At 43.7% G+C, this 21,277-nt stretch overlaps 1 protein-coding gene across 14 annotated transcripts in view; it reads right to left on the reverse strand.

Annotated features, from left to right (window-relative positions):
• Positions 1-21,277, reverse strand: part of ATRNL1 (attractin like 1) — a 624,604-nt gene that overhangs the window by 557,318 nt on the left and 46,009 nt on the right. For all 14 annotated transcript variants that reach the window (XR_010302493.1, XR_010302494.1, XM_064144312.1 and 11 more), the window contains exons 3-5: positions 19,720-19,833; positions 15,352-15,480; positions 11,902-12,110 (exon numbers count right to left, since the gene is read on the reverse strand). Coding sequence is in view for 12 of the 14 variants with exons in the window: in XM_064144312.1 (XP_064000382.1) it covers positions 11,902-12,110; positions 15,352-15,480; positions 19,720-19,833 (452 nt within the window). In the remaining 2 variants the exon portion in view is untranslated. The remainder of the gene's footprint in view (positions 1-11,901; positions 12,111-15,351; positions 15,481-19,719; positions 19,834-21,277) is intronic.

Consider the following 21,277-nt stretch of genomic DNA (forward strand, 5'->3'; position numbering starts at 1 on the left):
GACTGTGTCACCTTGTTCTATTGCTGGTTGCCTGGCAGAAGAGACCAACCCTCACCTGGCTACAATGTCCCTTCAAGTAGTTGTAGACAGTAATAAGATCACCCCTGAGCCTCCTCTTCTCCAGGCTAAACACCCCCAGCTCCCTCAGCCTCTCCTCATAGGGTTTGTGTTCCAGGCCCTTCACCAGCTTTGTTGCCCTTCTCTGGACATGCTCCAGCACCTCAACATCTTTCTTGAATTGAGGGGCCCAGAACTGGACATAGTACTCAAGGTGATAGTGGTTGTGAGATTATGAAACAGATTTTGGAGAAAAGAGAATATATCTGAATAGACTTTCAACAAAAAAAATCTATTGGAAGGTTTTACCCAAGCAGTAAATTACTTTTCTTACAGGGTAGTGATGGGATTGTAACTACATAAAAGTTTGCCATGTAAATTAAAAGATAAATGGCTGAGTGCTGTTGTAATGGTATAGGGATTCATGCATTCCTACACTGCTACTGTACAGCTCCATGGCATCCATACAGGATGTCATTATTTCCCCCTCCTCCTGCAAAAAGTCTTGCTCCAAGTGATACTTAATGGTAGACAGACAGATCCTGGATAGGTGTCCAGCTAAAGCAGCATGGTAGCAAGCTGTGCCAGGACTCAGCCTCCTCCATGAATGAAACAGTCAGAAAACCTAATGGACACAAGCTGATGCAGTTCTTGAAATGCCATCTGGTTGCTATTATTCAGACCCCTTTCTTTCCTCAGCCAGGAAGAGCAGATCATCCAAGGGCAACCCAGCCTTGGGGAACCCACAGAGTCAGTCTGAGCAGGGAAGCCAAAAGGGCTGCACTGTCTGCCACTGCTGTGTACCTCTCACCGTGCCCTTTAGCTGTTTGACTTCAGGCCTCCAAGTCAGGATCAGCTAAGATAAAAAAAAGAGTAAGGCTTGATGCCACAGTGGTCTTTACTGGAAGCACACTGCACAGTTGTACTGCTTGGTAACATTAAAAAGTAAAATACAATAAAATAAAATCAATTTAAAAGTCTCCTTCTCCGGAGATCACCTCCCAACCCCCCAGCTATGGAAGGTAAGGAATAATAAATTGTACCAGCACAATCTAGGAGGTGATCTGCTGGAAAGCAGGCCTGTGGAGAAGGATCTGGGAGTCCTAGTGGACAAGAAGCTACCCATGGAACAGCAATGTGCCCTGGTGGCCATGAAGGCCAATGGGATCCTGGGGTTCATCAAAAGGAGTTTGGCCAGTAGATTGAAGGAAGTTCTCCCCCTCTACTCTGCCCTGGTGAGACCTCACCTGGGATACTGCATTCAGTTTTGGGCTCTTCAGTTCAGAAAGGACTGGGATCTACTCAAAAGAGTCCAATGAAGGGCTACAAAGACAATTAAGGGGCTGAAAAACTGGCTGATGAGGAGAGACTGAGGGACTTGGGGCTTTTTGGTTTGGTGAAGAGAAGACTTAGAGAGGATCTAATCGATATTTATTAATATCTGAGGGTCAAGAGGAAGAGGACAGGCTCTTCTTACTTGCACCCTGTGATAGGATAAGGGGCAATGGGTATAAACTACAGCACAAGAACTTCCACCTCAATGCAAGAAGAAATGTCTTCACTGTAAGGGTCACAGAGCAGTGGAAGTGATTCTCCAGAGAGGTTCTGAAATTTCCTTCTCTGGACATTTTCAAGACCTGTCTGGATGCACTGCAATGCAATCTGCCCTAGATTATGGTCCTGCTCTGACAGGGGGATTGGGCTTGATGATCCATGGAGGTCCCTTTCAAATCCCTGACATCTTGTGATCTTGTGACTATCCTAATGGTTCTCCCCATGAGCCTGTTCCAATTTGTATTCCTGAAAGTGTAGTAACAAAGCTGTAATACAGTACTAATGTCTCCATGTATATTCTGTGACTGATTGTCCTGCTGCACTCGACGCTTTACAGCCTATAGTATATAAAATTAAGACTATCAATTAGATTCTGTTCTAATGGAGACAGACAATTGAGTTTTCTCCCATGTCACCTTCCACATTTTCAACCAAGATTATAAAATTAGCTCTTAATACTCTTAGCCCCTAAATGTAGTGAGACAATTACATCACACACAGTATTCTAACCCTTTTTTGGGGGTGAGTGGGGAGGGGCAGAACATTCTGGTCTTGCTACGTATTTAAAGTAACTCCCACCTTTGTATTACCACATCATTAGCAGCCCTATGACTAGAGCCTAAAAATTATGTAACAAGATCAGTCCCAAGATGAGTCATTAAGTAACACTGATTACATCTTTCTCCCCTAAATTTCTGTTCAGCACGCCCACTAACATACCACAGTTGAGAAGCTGTTTCCTTATGTATTCCCTGACTTTTTCAAAGATTCCCTGTCATCAAATTCTGAGATTCAAAAACAAATATATTGCATTTTCTTGACACTTTTCTTATCACTATATATGTCTAGTTGATTGGACAGAGGTGGAGGTTGGACTGGATAAACTTGGAGGTCTCTTCCAGTCTGGTTGATTTTATATCTATAAATCCACATTTCAACTCTTTTGCTGTTCAATTACACTATATGCTTTTTCTTTCCTCCAGTTTCAGTCTAGAGCTTGACACTGCTCTAGTTTTGAGCTGCCTGAATCACCTTCTTCCTATTCTTAAAGAAAGGTGTTATGATTAATGAACTAAATTTAATGCCTTCCTTCATCAGTTCTTCTGTTCAGGGCTTGGTATTGCTTTTGTTCATTAGTTTAATCAAGGGTTTACATATTCTACCTTACTACATTTGTGTGTATGCATTTTAAACATATTTAGAAGGTCACAGACTTCATATTGATTCCATTTATTCATTTAAACTCAGAAATTGCAGGGGACTCACAGCCCAAGTCTCAGTCTGATTGCACATACAGACAGAGAGTTATCAACCACTTCAATCCAGGCAGCCATTTATTGAAATGAATCCAATAAATTCTAACTCAGATGACAGTACAAAGGTATTTAAAACTGAATCTGGCTCTTCATTCACCTGCAACATCCTCTCTTTTGCATCAGGCGTATTTAATTGTCTCACACAGACTTTTCAGACACTAATTATTACAGCTGTACTTTGTTCCCAAATTGCACAAAGTCCTCCAAGGTTTCTCTCTGACAATTTTTAAAATTATTAAATTCAATCTGAAACATAAAAAACTGAGAAATACATTTCCAAGATATAGGAAATAATCACTCATGTTACCCCAATTCCTTCCTATGAATTCTGTCTGTGCAAAATTTCTTTAGACAGCTCTCATTTCTTTGATAGACATAGCAAAACTTACAAACACAGAATTCAGCAATTGAATTTTAACTTAAAATTAGGGGAGGAAAAAGACTCTTTGGGGGTGTGTTTTTATGTGTGTATATAGCATTAATGCACATATCTTCAACAGGACATCTCCCATACTGCATACTGCAGTTTCTTCTGACTGAATTGATACTTGACCGGGGTGGGGGGAGGGGGGAAGCAAACAAGCAAGCCAACAAAAAAAAAAAAAAAAAAAAAAAGGAAAAAAATACCTAAAAGGTTAAATCAAGACAAAGAGGGCATTATCAAGCAGAATCACTGAATGGTAGGGTTTGGAAGGGACCTCTGGAGATCATTTAATCCAAACACCCTGCTAAAGCAGGGTGACTCAGAGCAGGTTGCACAGGGTCACGCTAAGGCAGCAAATTTTACATCCTAGGTCCTCCCTTTTGAAAATACCTACTTGCAGGTTCAGGAACATCCAGGCACAAAAGGCCAAAATCTCAGATTTCAGGCTCCTCAGCATTTGGCACAAACTCTTCCCCCCCCTTTTTGCTTGCAGTACTGATGTTCAATGATCAGCCTGCTAATAAAGTCTTCTCTTAAATTCGGTAATCTTCAACTCTCTTTTCCAGCAACAAGAACATCACACTGAACAAGGGAGAAAAGTGCACTCTGCCCGAGCAGGAGCTCTCAGCAAAGACTCCCACTAAGCATTAGTCACCATGAACTCCTTAATCTCTACATCAAAAGATTGCTTCCTAGCAAGCACATCAGTTTTGTGGCTTGACTTCAGCTCTTGCTGGTATTTACACCCCTCCTGAAGTGCTGATCCCCGAACTGGCTGCTATACTCCATTATCTTCCAAACACCTGCCACAGGGAAAGGATTCTTGCTACTCAAAATCCCTCATGTGATAATTATTATCTACAGTGATCTGCAGGTCTTCTAACAACCACTGCTTGGTAAGACAACCTTCCTCTTGTTGACACAGTCTGCAGTCTTTGTTGCCACACACTTCACATTAAGCAATATTAACACAATCTTTTGAACTATAACTTTGAACTGGATGATTTACAGCTCTTTAAAAAGAAGCTGTCTTCATTTATTTACCACTCAGTGAATCATTCCATCTTACATCATCTTTTTCCTCGTAACATTTTCTTGCATAATAACTGAGATATGTCATTAAAATGTCATTTTAACAGCAGACAAAAACTGTCCACTGAAAAATTCTCCAAGTAAACAGTTGGCAACTTCAAATTTTGTAGCCAACTATATTTTTAATTCCTACTACAAAACAGATTTTAAGTTATTTAGTATGTGGGGGCCCATTTATTTCTTTCATATGGAATTAAATCGAGCTCCTTGATGACATCAACTTAACACATCTATCAACAAGGCCTCTAATACTACTTTTTTAAAGCATATAACACACAGTCACAGTAGCTTAGCAATATTTTCAGCACAGCCAGTGATGGATCAGTTAACTCTTATAAAAGTGGAACTGCTTACAATCTTTCCAGTCGTCCTCACTTTTTAAACCCATCAAGAGAAGTGTGGCCAGCAAGCCGAGGGAAGTGATCCTCCCCCTCTACTCTGCACTGGGGAGACCCCACCTCAAGTACTGCATCCAGTTCTGGAGCCTCTATTACAAGAGGGATATGGATGTGCTGGAATATGTCCAGAGAAGGGCCACAAGGATGATCAGAGGGATGGAGCTGCTCTGCTATGAGGAGAGGCTGAGGGAGTTGGAGCTGTTCAGTTTGAAGAGGAGAAGGCTCTGAGGTGATCTTATTGTGGTCTTTCAGCATCCTAAGGGGGCCTACAGGAAAGCTGGGGATGGACTTTTTAGGGCTTCAGAGGGTGATAGAACTAGGGGGGATGGAACAAGGCTAGAAATGGGTAGATTCAGACTGGATGTTAGGAAGAAGTTCCTCACCATGAGGGCGGTGAGACCCTGGAAGGGGTTGCCCAGGCAGGTTGTGGAAGCCTCAACCCTGGAGGTGTTTAAGGCCAGGCTGGATGAGGCTCTGGACAGCCTGATCTAGTGTGAGGTGTCCCTGCCCATGGGAGGGGGGTTGGAACTAGGTGATTCTTGTGGTCTCTTCCAACCCTGACTGATTCTATGATTGCTCTGCTCATTTATACTCCAAGACAGTTCAAGACACTTTCTCCCTGGTACCAAGGAGAATTCGCTGCCTGCAGTCACATAGTAGGCAGGACATCATTCTATAAACTGTCTATTTCAACTTCTTAAATTGGTCAAATAATGTAAAAGCCACCACTTTTGTCTCAGCTCAGTCCCTTTCTTATTCTCTTGTGTCTAGCAAAGAAAAGGAGAGCAAATCAATAGTTTTAAGGCATCTTTTTTGCCTCCCTGAGGTACATTGACAGGCTGTATCAGCAGGCATCGACACATGCTGCTTCAGAATATTAAGACAGATTAGCCAGTAATGGGGAAGAATAATATAGGGTAGCACACAGAAAAGGGATCACTCCAGGAAAATTTCAACCTCCTTCATGTAGCCTGAGTATTTTAAAACTAACTACATTTCAAGCACATCCTACATTTTCATCCTACATGGAATTCTGAGACCAACCGTCTCAGAAACATTTAACATCAGTAGCATTATCAAATGTATGTTAACAGAAAGTAAAATAGAAGTGATTTTTTTTGTTAAATGTACCTTTTGTTGAAAAGAAAATTATTAACCTATTTGCTTTCCAAGTTTTGAAGTTTTTATTGTAAAGGCTTTATTCCGTACCTGTGCAACTAGCAGCAAATACCTATGAGATAGATTTTGTGGAAGAGATAGCTAACAATGAAGACTCTTTTTACTCAAAAGAGCTGTTCTATCCTTAAAAATAGTGTCATAAACAGGGGGCAGCCTCAAACTACAGCTCCCCAGGGTCCTCAATCTGGCCCACTGGTTGTGCTAGTTTGAAGCAAGCTAGAATGTTTTGGTGAGAAGAACTAGATTACAGGCTGTGGAAGAAAAACAATGGTGATGTCTACTTAGCTCATAGGCTTGCTGAGATGTATAGGAACGAGAAATAAAAACATAAATAACCACTTCTCTTCTGCTGCTGGTGAGCTCTGAGCTGCGTCTTACTCTCTAACCTCAGCCTCCATTTTGGACTAATCCACTTTACTTCCTAACCCCTTGGCCTAACCTCCATTCTTCCTTGGGACTGGGGTAAGGTTGAGAGGGGCAGGGGGAAGGTGCAGGGGTGGTTGAGAGTCCCTCCTGGGGACTCAGGTTTCTGGGAGGGTGTTGTGTTTCTGTATTACCTTTTTCCTTTGTATATTTCTGTCTATAACTGTATATACTGTAAATGTCTGCTTGTATACTGTGCTAGCTCTACATAATAAGCTTCATTCATATTTCCAGAGCCAGCTCAGTCTAGTCTGGGTGATTTCTAGAGTATGTGGGGGTGGGGAACACCCAAACCATCACATCGGTATTTATAGATCCCCTGGCCGGGGGTTGAGGGGAAACCAAGCAGCCACTTCCTGCCACTTAATCCACTCACCAGCCTCCCAAGCACCCGATGCTGCCGGGCTGGCACCAAACTACAGTCTGGCTCCCGACACTGCCGGGCTGGCACCAAACTACAGTCCGGCCCCGACACTGCCGGGCTGGAACCAAACTACAGTCCGGCCCCGACACTGCCGGGATGGCACCAAACTACAGTCCGGCTCCCGACACTGCCGGGATGGCACCAAACTACAGTCCGGCTCCCGACACTGCCGGGCTGGCACCAAACTACAGTCCGGCCCCGACACTGCCGGGCTGGCACCAAACTACAGTCCGGCTCCCGACACTGCCGGGATGGCACCAAACTACAGTCCGGCTCCCGACACTGCCGGGCTGGCACCAAACTACAGTCCTGCTCCCGACACTGCCGGGCTGGCACCAAACTACAGTCCGGCTCCCGACACTGCCGGGCTGGCACCAAACTACAGTCCGGCTCCCGACACTGCCGGGATGGCACCAAACTACAGTCCGGCTCCCGACACTGCCGGGATGGCACCAAACTACAGTCCGGCTCCCGACACTACCAGACTAGCACCAAACTACAGTCCGGCCCCAACACTGCCGGGCTGGCACCAAACTACAGTCCGGCCCCAACACTGCCGGGCTGGCACCAAACTACAGTCCGGCTCCCGACACTGCCGGGATGGCACCAAACTACAGTCCGGCCCCAACACTGCCGGGCTGGCACCAAACTACAGTCCGGCTCCCGACACTGCCGGGCTGGCACCAAACTACAGTCCGGCTCCCGACACTGCCGGGCTGGCACCAAACTACAGTCCGGCCCCGACACTGCCGGGATGGCACCAAACTACAGTCCGGCTCCCGACACTGCCGGGATGGCACCAAACTACAGTCCGGCCCCGACACTGCCGGGCTGGCACCAAACTACAGTCCGGCTCCCGACACTGCCGGGCTGGCACCAAACTACAGTCCGGCTCCCGACACTGCCGGGATGGCACCAAACTACAGTCCGGCTCCCGACACTGCCGGGCTGGCACCAAACTACAGTCCGGCTCCCGACACTACCAGACTAGCACCAAACTACAGTCCGGCCCCGACACTGCCGGGCTGGCACCAAACTACAGTCCGGCTCCCGACACTGCCGGGATGGCACCAAACTACAGTCCGGCTCCCGACACTGCCGGGCTGGCACCAAACTACAGTCCGGCCCCGACACTGCCGGGCTGGCACCAAACTACAGTCCTGCTCCCGACACTGCCGGGCTGGCACCAAACTACAGTCCGGCCCCGACACTGCCGGGCTGGCACCAAACTACAGTCCGGCTCCCGACACTGCCGGGCTGGCACCAAACTACAGTCCGGCTCCCGACACTGCCGGGCTGGCACCAAACTACAGTCCGGCTCCCGACACTGCCGGGCTGGCACCAAACTACAGTCCGGCTCCCGACACTGCCGGGATGGCACCAAACTACAGTCCTGCTCCCGACACTGCCGGGCTGGCACCAAACTACAGTCCGGCTCCCGACACTGCCGGGCTGGCACCAAACTACAGTCCGGCCCCGACACTGCCGGGATGGCACCAAACTACAGTCCGGCTCCCGACACTGCCGGGCTGGCACCAAACTACAGTCCGGCCCCGACACTGCCGGGCTGGCACCAAACTACAGTCCGGCTCCCGACACTGCCGGGCTGGCACCAAACTACAGTCCGGCTCCCGACACTGCCGGGCTGGCACCAAACTACAGTCCGGCTCCCGACACTGCCGGGATGGCACCAAACTACAGTCCGGCTCCCGACACTACCGGGCTGGCACCAAACTACAGTCTGGCTCCCGACACTGCCGGGCTGGCACCAAACTACAGTCCTGCTCCCGACACTGCCGGGCTGGCACCAAACTACAGTCCGGCCCCCGACAGTGTCTGAGGGCCAGTGAACCAGCCCCCTGTTTGAAAAGTTTGAGGACTCCTGGTCATAATACTTGGTTTAAATGGTTTCTTCAGGGGTGCTCCTTCCGCAGCATCCACAAGATGTCACCATTGTAAAAAGAAAGAAAGAAACCCTCACGCAGGTGGAATAAGCAATGTCTCTTCTATGTTCTGAACCACGGACGTCATTTCTTGTACATCTCAATTGATGTAGTCCAAAGATTCTTTTGGGGTTTGTTTTTTTAATATATAGACTAAACATACTCAAAAAAGACAACATGTGAAAACTTCAAAACATAAATATGCTCTAGGAAAACACAGAAATCCAGACTCTGTTTGAGCCTGGATTTCAATTACCAGATACAGTGTTAGCAGACAGTAAAACTACCAAGACAGGTAGAAATATTTATGAATCCAATGTTGCAAATAAGCTACATAAGCAATTAGTGTCAGTTTAGATACTGTAGAGTAGATAGAAGCAGGCAAACAAATAGCACAAAACAGCAAGCAGTCTCCCAGAGAGCTCCAGGAATGTTTGGGATTGTTTTGTATTTAAAGAAGGGAAAACAACCAAGTGTCCAAGCCAACTTTTCTGACACCGAATTTCAAAATCAATAAATAAATACTGAAATCTGTGTAGGTTCAGTGAACATCCAAGAGCAGTGAAGCAAATTAACGCTACATAATCCTACTCGCTGCAGAAAAAAGGAAGCTGCGCTGCGCAGCATTGCCAGCTGAACAGAAGGTACTAAAAGTGATAGATGAGACCTTTTCTCTGTTTTTTTTTGTGCTCAAAACTAGCAATGAGGAGCACAGCACTGTAAAACTGATATATAACCTAAAAAGCCTTTCCAAAGGCTTGGCAGTTTCCCCCGTTTTGTACACAGTCATCTGAAACCAAGTAGTGAACGCACAGATAAGCACTGTACACTTGCTTCAAAGTTTGTTCATAATTCATAGAATCATAGAATGGTTTAGGTTGGAAGTGACCTCAAAGATCATCCAGTTCCAACACCCTGCTATGGGCAGGGACACCTCCCATTAGAACAGGTTCCTCAAGGCCTCATCCAGCCTGGCCTGGAACACCTCCAGGGAGGGAGCAGCCACAACCTCCCTGGGCAACCTGTGCCAGTGTCTCACCACCCTCACTGGAAAGAACTTCTTCCTGTCATCCACTTTAAATCTCCCCTCTGCCAGTTTAAACTCATTCCTCCTCATCCTGACATTACAAGACTTTGTCAATAGTCCCTCTCCAGCCTTCCTGTAGCCCCCTTGAGATACTGGAAGGCCGCTACAAGGTCTCCAGGAAGCCTTCTCTTCTCCAGGCTGCTGAGCCCCAACTCTCATAACCTGTCCTCATAGCAGAGCGGCTCCAGCCCTTTGAGCATCTTTGTGGCCTCCTCTGGACTCACTCCAACAGTTTGATGTACTTCTTGTGCTGGGGGCTCCAGAACTGCACACAGTATTCCATGTGGGGCCTCATAAGTGCTGAATAAAGGGTCAGAATCCCCTCCCTTGCCCTGCTGGCCATGCTGCTCTTGCTGCAGCCCAGCACACAGTTGCTGTCTGGGCTGCACTCACATTGCAGGCTCATGCTGAGCTTTTCAACAACCCAGACTGCCAGGTCCTATTCCTCAGGGCTGTTCTCCAGGCATTCGCCACCCAGTCTGGATTTGAGCTTGCGATTGCACTAACCCAGGTGCAGGACTTTACACTTGTCCTTGTTGAATGTCATGAGGTTGGCCCGGGTCCACCTCTCCAACCTTCAAAGAGATTAAGCTTGCAGGATCTCTCTTTTTGTGCAATACAATCATGGCAGGTTCTCAGTAACAAATCTGCACTGCTTCCATTCAATGGCCATATCTCTAACCTACTTCCTTTCTGTGAGTGCACTGCCTGCCTTCTAATGAACAACTTCATTAATTATTTAAGATAAATGTATTAAATCTCATAGTGTCTTTGGTCTAATAGGTGTGACAGCTAATAGGAGTAAAAAAAAGTCATTTCCTTTGACATGTAAAAAGAAACAGCAATGAAAGTAGAGGCAGAAAGTAATGGGAAGAGGGCATATCAGCTAAGTAATCTAGAGACACTTTAATATGTATTTGAAACTGCCATCCTTCTCTTAAAATCAGAGTAAGCTAAGCCATTTGAGACTTCTGATTGAAGCGGCAAAGGATAAAAAAAAAAAATCACAAACATCTAGCATAATTATGGTAAATTAATTATCACTTAGGATCTTAAATAATTGACCTGTAATAAGAAACAATTATTTATGACACTGGGAGCAGAACTACAGGACATGCTTACAGTACATCCATCACTCCACAGTACATGTCCACATAGATATTCTTCTACTATCACAAGGAATCAGCTTACCTTCCTTGTTCGTTAAGAGGCTATGCAATTAACACACAATTAAACCATACAGTGAATATTTCAGGAAGCACTGAACATATGATACTATTATGTGGTATTAATCAGAAGGGGAAACAACAACGAAAAACAACTATCTAGACTTTAATGAAATTCATAAAAATGGCTATGGAGGACCTTAGCTCACAACTCTTCAGTAATTACTGCCTTTTTCTGCCCTCCTCTCTAATTAATGACACAAAATGAAGACTGTTCACCATAAGGAAGGTTAGCTCAGATGTCTCTGCAGTATCTTTAGGCAGAAAATAACATAGCTTTGAGCCTTTTATTGAATTAAAACACACACAGGTTCACAGGAAAATTGACTCTTGTGGCCTTTCAGTATTGTAAAGGGGCCTACAAAAAAGCTAGGCAGGGACTTTTTAGAGTGTCAGGTAGTGATAGGACTAGGAGTGGAACAAAGCTAGAAATGGGTAGATTCTAACTGGATGTTATGAAGTTCTTCACCATGAGGGTGGAGAGACCCTGGAATGGGTTGCCCAGGGAGGCAGTGGAAGCCTCATCCCTGGAGGTGTTTAAGGCCAGGCCGGATGAGGCTCTAGACAGCCTAATCTAGTGCGAGATGCCCCTGCCCATGGCAGAGGAGTTGGAACTAGATGATGCTTGTGGTCCTTTCCAACCCTGACTGATTCTATGATTCCATAAGTTACTTTTCTGTTCACGTTTATTAAAGCTGCTTATAGGCACACAAGACAGCATATACTACAGGTGGGTATTTCATAAAGGTTATCTGGATTCTAGGAAACAAAGCCTTACCTTGCCAGCTGTCGTTGCAAACACACAGCTTCTCGCCTGTCAAATCACAGTACCCATGGTCTGGACTGCCACAGTTGGCTTTGCAGTATGGAATATCACACGCTTCTCCTTTCCAGTACTTGTCACACTCACAGTACACCCTGCTTGGTATGGACACACTGGTTGTACACTTCCCATGTTCTGAGCAGTTATTAGGACAAGAATTAATCCTGAAAAACAACAACAAAAAAATAAGGGAAACAACAAGCCAGCACTGATGACTGTGGTTTTATCTGACAGTATTTCGACATTATTTGTTACAATACCTTTTTTTCCTGAAAGATTTCTATCTGCTGGCAAAATACAAGTGCAATCCATGATTCTACAGGCAAATGAGCTGAAAGGGTGTTCACCCAGGCTTATATACAAGGTCAGTGCTGCAGTTAGGATCACAAACATCGTGTACATTAACATGAAGTATTGACATTAAGCAGAAGGACAGGCCCTGCCTGGACAGATCATCATCTACTCTTCCCTCTGTTCCAGTATCAGAACTCTAGGCAGTCACTTCAAATACTTATTATCTCTAGGATCATCCATGTTGGAAATGACTGTGAGCCTGAAACTCTCCACCACAGACATACAATCAAAGGGGTTTCCTGAGTGGCTTGGGGTCTGTGCTATGAAACAGTAGCACAAAAGGTGAATAAAACTGGAAAAGCTGTGCAAGGGAAAATACAACATGGCTAATACTCTGAAACTAACGGGCAGCACTTTTTGCTTTAAATCCGTTATAGTAAAGCCACCTTAACCTTGCCTCCTTAATTCTTCAGACATTAGGAAAAAGTTTTTCATGGAGAGAGTGGTCAGAGACTGGAGTGAACAGCCCAGGGAGGTGGTAGAGTCACCAGCCCTGTGTTTAAGGGTGGTTTGGATGTGGTGCTTAGTGATATGATTTGAGGTGAATCTTGTAGATTGGGGTTATAGGTTGGACTTGGTGATCCTGAGGGGCTTTCCCAACCTGGATGTTTCTGTGATTCTGTTTCTGAACTCTGCAGTCGGAGATGCAAGAAGAGGAAAGGCTGAGCTAAGAGAAGCCTGTGACCATTACAGGAGTTAGCACTGCTGTGATACACCCAAACACCAAGATCACTGGCAACTGCGCTGCAAAAGTATGCAAACTGGTTCCAGAAACACAGGCAATTCCTTGGACACAAGGAGGGATAAAGGATGTTAAATATGTGGGTCAAAGATTTTCCGTAACATAATGGCAGGCAGTACGTGCCTGATGAAATCCAAAAGATGATTTGAAACCTCTTTTGGTGACTCACAGAAAAGGGCTGGGTTGAAACTCGGAATAAACTGTTACTACAAATCCCTGATGACAATGCAAACTGCTCCCTGTAGATGTGAAAGCATTCATAGCATTACTTGCTCATACCAAAGGAAGAAAGAAAAAAGTTAGTGAGCTGAAGGCTGGCTTTTGGCCAAGTGTAGTTGCAGTAGGACAGTCAGGAGACATGTTTTCATTTTCTAGAAGACTCACAGTAAAGAGGATTGATTCTGTTACACTATCAAAAAAGAAAACTCCACATCTGAAATGAAGATATCCTGGAGGCCCAGTAACACACGTGGCATTAACTGCTGTGAGGAACCTCTTCTTTCTCAGCAAGTGTTCTGCAGTAAGGTGAAGAGTTAAGTTTTGCCAGCAATAACATAGACACCAGTTTAAAAGTAGATGTATTCCCATGTCAACAGATTTGAGAAGGATTCAAAGACAATGAAAAACTGGACCAACAGCATCAGCAGCAGGTTTCCTGACTCCAAGGAACACAGAATTTACTCAGAGGGTTCTGTAGTAACTATTGTTGTTTGTAACTGGCATGGAATTTTAGTAAGTTAATGCAGACATAAAAAGCAATCACAGAAGTGTACTTCTTCAAACATCATTCAATGAAAAAAAAAGAAGGGCATTTCAAAGTATCCAATGCAACAGAAGAAAAAGAAGAAAACAGTAGATAAAAATCTTTGTGAGTTACACATGTAATAGAACTAAAAACTGCTAGGGTTTTGTTATTTTTCATTTATTTTAAATCTTCCCCCTAAAAAATTAGCTAATGCTCTCTAGCATGCACCACATTACCAAGCCATAAAAGAATGCAGTGCACATACTCATTCCTTGAGAATGCCATGTCACGTTGCCATTTGCTCCCAAGGCAAACAAGAAAAGTGCAATAAAAAGTATCAGGGATAACTGAAAAATGTAACTAATTACAGGAAAGAAGTCTGTCAGGTGGTTGGATTTTACTGACATCAACTGACAAAAATTAAAACTATTCAGTCTTCTAGAATGCCTTTTCCCAATACAAGGTATTTAGCAAGGACTCCCAAATTCTGAACAGCTATTTATTATCTGGTAGAAAACAGGCAAGACCACTGCTGAAACACAGTCTTTCCACAGACAATTTAACAAAGAGCTCTGCCAAGAGTAAACTTATGGTCAGAAACACAAATAGGAGCTTTCAGTTAGTTAAGAATATGACAAAAATACCACATGCACTTCCACGTTTGAAATAAAGTACCAGCACATCTCAAAAACTGGTATTTCAGAAGCTGAAGGAATTGAAAGGAAGGAAGATGAGCATTTTCAGTTGTGGGAAAACTATCACACAACGAAACAGGTACAACAGGACTAAGCAACCTCCAGTTTAACTCAAGCATCCAGTATTAAGAGAGACTTTCTATTGTGTCACAAGCATATCCTAAACGAGATAACAATTAACAGCTGCTGCATCTGAGAAGAAAAAGGCTCAGGTCCAGTGGATGCATCTGTAGAGCTGCAGACACAGAAAAGCAGACTGGAGAAAAGCAAGTGTAGTTATATCATGTTACACTTTCCCCTCAAAGAAACTAAAAGGTGGAAGATGGACAACGAAGACAAGAAATATGAAAGCAAATACAGATTGTGATGAAAAATAGGTGTCCAAGAACTAGAGAAAGAAGAAATGTATTAAACCCCTCGTGGCTGGCATAAACATAAAATCAACAACTTTGGATTTGAAAGTCATAGAAGTATACTGTGGAAGGAAAAAAAATATCAACAAATGACCCTAGTTCAAGAGCAAGGAACTGACATTACAGCAGATACAATCTCCCTCGTTTTCCATGTGACAGCTGGTGGATAAATACTGGAATACACACATGGGATAGGAAAAAATGTCTTGGAATTGCCATGTAGCTTCACTCAAAACAAAATAATTTATTTACTACTGCTACTTAAACTAGCATCTTAAGGACAACTCACTACAACCCCAACTCCCTGGTTTTAGAAGCATCCCACAAACTCTTAACACTATGAATGAAACCAATCAACATTTTCCCCTGGTTTGTCATTCTCCTGAAACAAATGATTGAATAATTAACAATGTGATTGACTAATTAACACTATAATGTTAATTTTAAATTACTTACGAGTAGAAAATGTTAAATCCAGTTAGGTTGTAAGCAGCATCACTGAAAAAGTGTAGCAATGCATAGCCAGATGTAGTAACTACTTCGGGAACAGTTTCGTTTCCACGCACTTCAGGGACTATTAGACCACTGGAAAAGAAAATAATGCTTGTAATCAACCTTTGTATGGAAAAAAAAAGGCATACAGACAAGAAAAAGAGGGATTTATTTATTCTGGTGGTTAATTATAGGAAGAGGCAGAAGCACAGAATGTTAGGGGCTGAAAGGGACCTCGAAATATCATCCAGCCCAACAGCCCTGCCAGGGCAGGATCACCTATACCAGATCACTCCGTAAGACATCTGGCAGGTTTTGAATATCTCCAGAGAGGGAGACTCCACAACCCCCTTGGGCAGCCTGTTCCTGTGTCCTGTCACTCTTACAGGTTAAAAATTCCTCCTCCTGTTTCCATGCAACTTCCTCTGCCTCAACTTCCACCCATTGCCCCTTGTCCTGTCACTGGGTATCACCAAGCTGAGCCTGGCTCCAGCCTCTTGGCACTCACCCTTTACATATTTATAAATATTAATGAGATCACCTCTTAGTCTCCTCATCTCCAAACTGAAGACAATATAGACAATATATAAACCTCACTTAAAACCTCTTTTATATGTATAATTCATTTTCTTAAGTGTGTATAAAACTTGCCTAAACCTCTGTAAGGTAAGATTGCTTTTTACAGGAACACAGAACAAGAAACCTCTTCCCTCAGCAGTGGAAGATTTCACATTAGATTATTCTGAGGGTGCATGCACTGTCAGCATGATTTTAGAAGCTTCACTTTGAAATGTAGATATATCCTTCAGGCAGGTGCTTAACACTGCATTTAACCATGAGTTCTATTGCTACATAATATTTGCACCTTAAGAAATTTGAATTACTAACAAATTTCAAACCTGGAAACTATAATAGTTAAGTAATTTCCATTAAATAGTAAGTTCCAAAAAGTTGTGAAGAGGTCAATCTTAAAGACTTAAGTAGGAAAAACAAGCAGTGTACTAAAATGCTGAGAAAAATGATCACCTCCATAAAACAGTGACACATGATAACTCTAAATTGAAAGTTATCTGAATCCTAAGGAAAACACAAGAATACAAAATAAAGAACCACTTCTTTCCTTCCATTTGTGCTGCAAGTCAGATTCCTGAATAATAGCTAGAAATACTTAATAAATACAACTTTGGGGAGGGAGGACAAAAAAAAACCCAAACAAACAACAACAATGACAACAAAACTCCAAGCAATTAGCACAGAATCAGACAAGGTTAGGGGCTGGAAGGGACCTCAAAAGTTCATCCAGTCCAACCCCCTGCCAGAGCAGGATCATCTAGAACAGATCACTCAGGAACACATCCAGGTAGGTTTTTAATATCTCCAGAGAGGAAGACTCCACAACCCCCCTGGGCAGCTTGTTTCAGTGTTCTGTCACACTCACAGGGAAAAAATTCCTCCTCATGTTTCCATGGAGCTTCCTATGCCTCAGCTTCCACCCATTGCCCCTTGTCCTGTCATTGGGCATGACCAAGCAGAGCCTGGCTCCACACTCTTGGCACTCACCCTCATATTTATAAACATGAATGAGGTCACCTCTCAGTCTCCTCTCCTCCAAGCTAAAGAGACCCAACTCAGACTCTCCTCGTAAGGAAGATTATGCAATGATACAGGAGATATAGGAGAGAAGGTGGTGTAGATTCTTACAGTTGGGCAGGAAAGATTCCCTTAAGACAAAGCATTAATATGTTCTGTATAGTATTTCTTCAACTTCAGCAGCATGATCAGTATTTCATAACACAAAATGAAGCAGAGTTTCTGGCACATGTATGTAGAAATGCACAAGCTGCTTGGTTGTTTGGTTCATTTGGGTGTTTTTAATACAGCTTGCTGTCAATGGATAACCCAAGATAAAACTTTTACTGACTTCAACAGATTAAAATCCTCTGCCTTCTCTAATGAACTATATCTCATTTGTCCAGAATATTCTTTCTGGAACATCTCTCAACTTTTTAACATAAGAGTAGGAATAATAACTGAAACATTATGGTCAAGTACAGGAAAGGAGGAAACTAGTCTTAAACCCTTTATGTTCTGCTTTTTCTCTCTCAGACACACAGGAAATGCAGTGCATGGACACAATTCTTTACTTCAGCAGTTTATTGCCATCTGAAAGGCAAATAATTGGTCTTTATTCAGTATTAGTTGCTGTTTGTTGTTTACTGGTGTTGGTTTTATTTCTAAACTTTGCTACAAAGTAATACTATGATTCTAGACAACAAATATTAACTTCCAGGAAAAAAAAAAAAACAACTACTTGTGTAGCAATTCTTGTAAGTCAATGATAACAAAGGAAAGAAATGCCATCATTCCAGCTAACAGAACATTTGAGTTCGTCTCCAGGACCTGGAAGAATATGATAATTTTACCCATGATTACTTAGTCACAATGATCATATAATCATAGAATGTGAGGGGCTGGAAGAGACCTCAAAAGACTATCTGATATACAAGATCACACTGGAATGCATCCAGATGGTTTTTGAGTATCTCTAGAGAGGGAGACTCCACAACCTCCCTGGGCAGCTTGTTCCAGTGCCCTGTCACTCTCACAAGGAAACAAATATTCTTCAGATTCACATGGAACCTCCTATGCCTCAACTTCCAACCACTGCCCCTTGGCTCCATCCTCCTGGCACTCACCTCTTACATATTTATAAACATTAATGAGGTCACCCTTTAGTCTTTTCCTCTCCAAGCTAAAAAGCCTCAGCTCCTTCACTCTCTCCTCATAAGGAAGATGTTCAACTTCCTTAATAATTTTGGGGGCTCTGTGCTGGACTCCATCAAGCAGCTCCCTGTCCTTCTTGAGTTGGAGGGCACAGAATAGTGAAGAGGTGATTGGCTACAATCAGCATGGCTTCACCAAGGGCAAATCCTGCCTGACAAACCTGGTGGCCTTCTATGAACAGGTCACAACATTAATAGATGAGGGGTGAGCAACTGAGGTCATTTACCTGGACCTGAGCAAGGCCTTTGACACTGTCCCGCACCACATCCTGGTCTCTCCAAGCTGGTGACACATGGGTTTGATGGGTGGACCATGAGATGGATAAAGAACTGGCTTGATGGATGCACCCAAAGAGCGGCTGTCAATGGGTCTATGTCCAAGTGGAGACCAGTGACAAGTGGAGTCCCTCAGGGATCAGTCCTGGGACCAGTTCCATTCAACATCTTTGTCGGCGACATGGACAGAGGCATTGAGTGCAGCCTCAGCAAGTTTGCTGACAACACCAAGCTGTGTGGTGCAGCAGACATGCTGGAGGGCAGGGATGCCATCCAGAGGGACCTGGACAATCTAGAGAGGTGGGCACAAGCCAACCTCATGAGGTTCAACAAGACCAAGTGCAAGCTCCTGCATCTGGGTCAAGGCAATCCTAAGCACAAGTACAGGCTGGGCAGTGACTGGCTGGAGAGCAGTCCTGAGGAGAGTGACTTGAGGGTGCTGGTGGGTGAGAAGCTCAACATGTTGGAATGAGATGATCGTTGTGGTCCCTTCCAACCCTGACTGATTCTATGATTCTAAGTGAACACTACTCCAGATGAGGCCTCATCAGAGCAGAGCAGAGAGGATGGAGAACCTTCCTCAACTTACTAAGCACAGCCCTTCTAAAACACCCCAGAACGGCATTGGCCTTCCTTGCTACAAGAGCACACTGCTGGCTCATGGCCATCCTTCCATCTACCAGGACTCCCAAGTCCTTCTCCCCTTCACTGCTCTCCATCAGGGCAGTCCCCAACTGACACATGGGATTTAATAATCTCAGGAAAATATGCTCCAAACTTAGAGTTTAAGATACCTTTTGCATGAAATGCCCTGAACAAGTCTCTTCCCACATGGAAATGAAGAAAGCATTTAACAGGTATTTTTTATACATAGTACAACACTGCCTGAGCCACGGATTGCAATTCTCCTTTAAGTAGCATCAAAGACTAACATCATCAGCCAATGCCACTTTTAATGCACATTACAACTCAGGGGACATTATTGGAAACCTGCTGGAAAATACATTTCTGATTGACAGTCTATAAGCATTAACACTCCATGCAACATCAGCAACAAGCACAAGCTACATAATGGATTTATGCTACTACCACCTAACAAAAAAGTAGTGTTTTGCATTTCATTTTAATATACCTTTACATGCATGCTCCCATAAAATTAACAAAAGCAAACAGGCAATTCAAGTTAAAGCCTCTAATATTGTTTTATTCCTTACCAAGTGAAAATGTCAACACTTGACTATTTGGACTAAAAAGCTTTAATAAATAGACTCACCTGAATACAGCTATTAAAGGTGCATATATTGAATCTCCATCATATACATACATGTGGTCCCAACTACATTCTGTGGCAAAGTGATTAAATCTTAATCTTAGTATGGCATTTGGGCTGAAAAAAAAAAAAAAGAAAGTAGTAAAACATTATTTACAGAAGAACTTGAAGCAAAATTGATCATGTCAGGGTCAAAACATCTCAGGAACTACACAATTCAGAGTTAAATAACGAAATGCAGAGTAGGCAAACATTTCACTTTATCTTTAAAAACATTACATATTACATCTCCAGTCCAAGTCTACTAATCCCCAAAGTAAACAAAAGACTGAAGCTCACCAGGTTTTATCAGTCTTCAGAACCACAAATGTTTAGCAGTTAAAACCTCCCATTTCAATATAGTAGCTTTTAATTTACAATGTCAGGACTATAAGGCTTTAAAAGTCTTTCATGACAAAAAAAAACACCTACATTTCCTTATTCCAGTTCTATACTAGGTGGGTGTCTTTTTCCTCCCTTCCCCACCCCTCCTCATCTGACACCTGGGAATCAGATTTCACCAGGTTTTGGTAGACAGCCAGGTGGAGACTGAAAGGGGAATTTTTTCATGTGACAGAATGGAATTTAGGAGAAAACTCCTACATCTAATCCATAAAACATCCTGATTATTTCCATAAATATATATAATAAAATATTTTATTCATTTCCCTATCTGCTGGCAGGCTTGGGTGCACTTTGCCATTTTGGAAAACATGTGGGGTTTGCTTAGTTGGTTTTGTTTTTTTCCAGAAGCCATTTGGAGAGAGTTCTTTCTTTATTTTTTTAAGAGCATTTCATACATATGCACCATCCTTATGTGTTGGTATTTTGCACTATGTTACTGAGTTGCATTAGTCTTTCACATAGTGTGCAGCATACTGTTTCCTCCAGCTACACACTCTACAACCTCCAGCAAATAGGAGGAACAGAGCAAAAAATTGCAAAGCAGATTTTGCATCCAGGCATGTTTCCACCTCAGCACAGTGCAGAGCAAATATACCAGCGTTAGCTTGGGCTAAAAGAGAATCATAGGATGGTTTAGGTTGGAAAGGACCTCAAAGATCATCCAGTTCCAACACCCTGCCACAGGCAGGGACATCTCCCACTAGAACAGGTCGCTCAAGGCCTCATCCAGCCTGGCCTGAAACACCTCCAGGGAGGGAGCAGCCACAGCCTCCCTGGGCAACCTGTGCCAGTGTCTCACCACCCTCACTGCAAAGAACTTCTTCCTAACATCCACTTTAAATCTCCCCTCTGCCAGTTGAATCCCATTACTCCTCATCCTGTCATTACAAGACCTTGTCAGTAGTCCCTCTCAAGCATTCCTGTAGGCCCCCTTCAGACACTGGAAGGCTACTACAAGGTCTCCAGGAAGCCTTCTCTTCTCCAGGCTGCAGAGCCCCAACTCTCATAGCCTGTCCTCATAGCAGAGCTGCTGCAGCCCTCTGAGCATCTTTGTGGCCTCCTCTGGACTCACTCCAACAGTTTGATGTGTTTCTTTTATTGGGAACTCCAGAACTGT

The sequence above is a fragment of the Pogoniulus pusillus genome, chromosome 6 (assembly GCF_015220805.1).
Source record: "Pogoniulus pusillus isolate bPogPus1 chromosome 6, bPogPus1.pri, whole genome shotgun sequence".
Lineage (NCBI taxonomy): Eukaryota > Metazoa > Chordata > Aves > Piciformes > Lybiidae > Pogoniulus > Pogoniulus pusillus.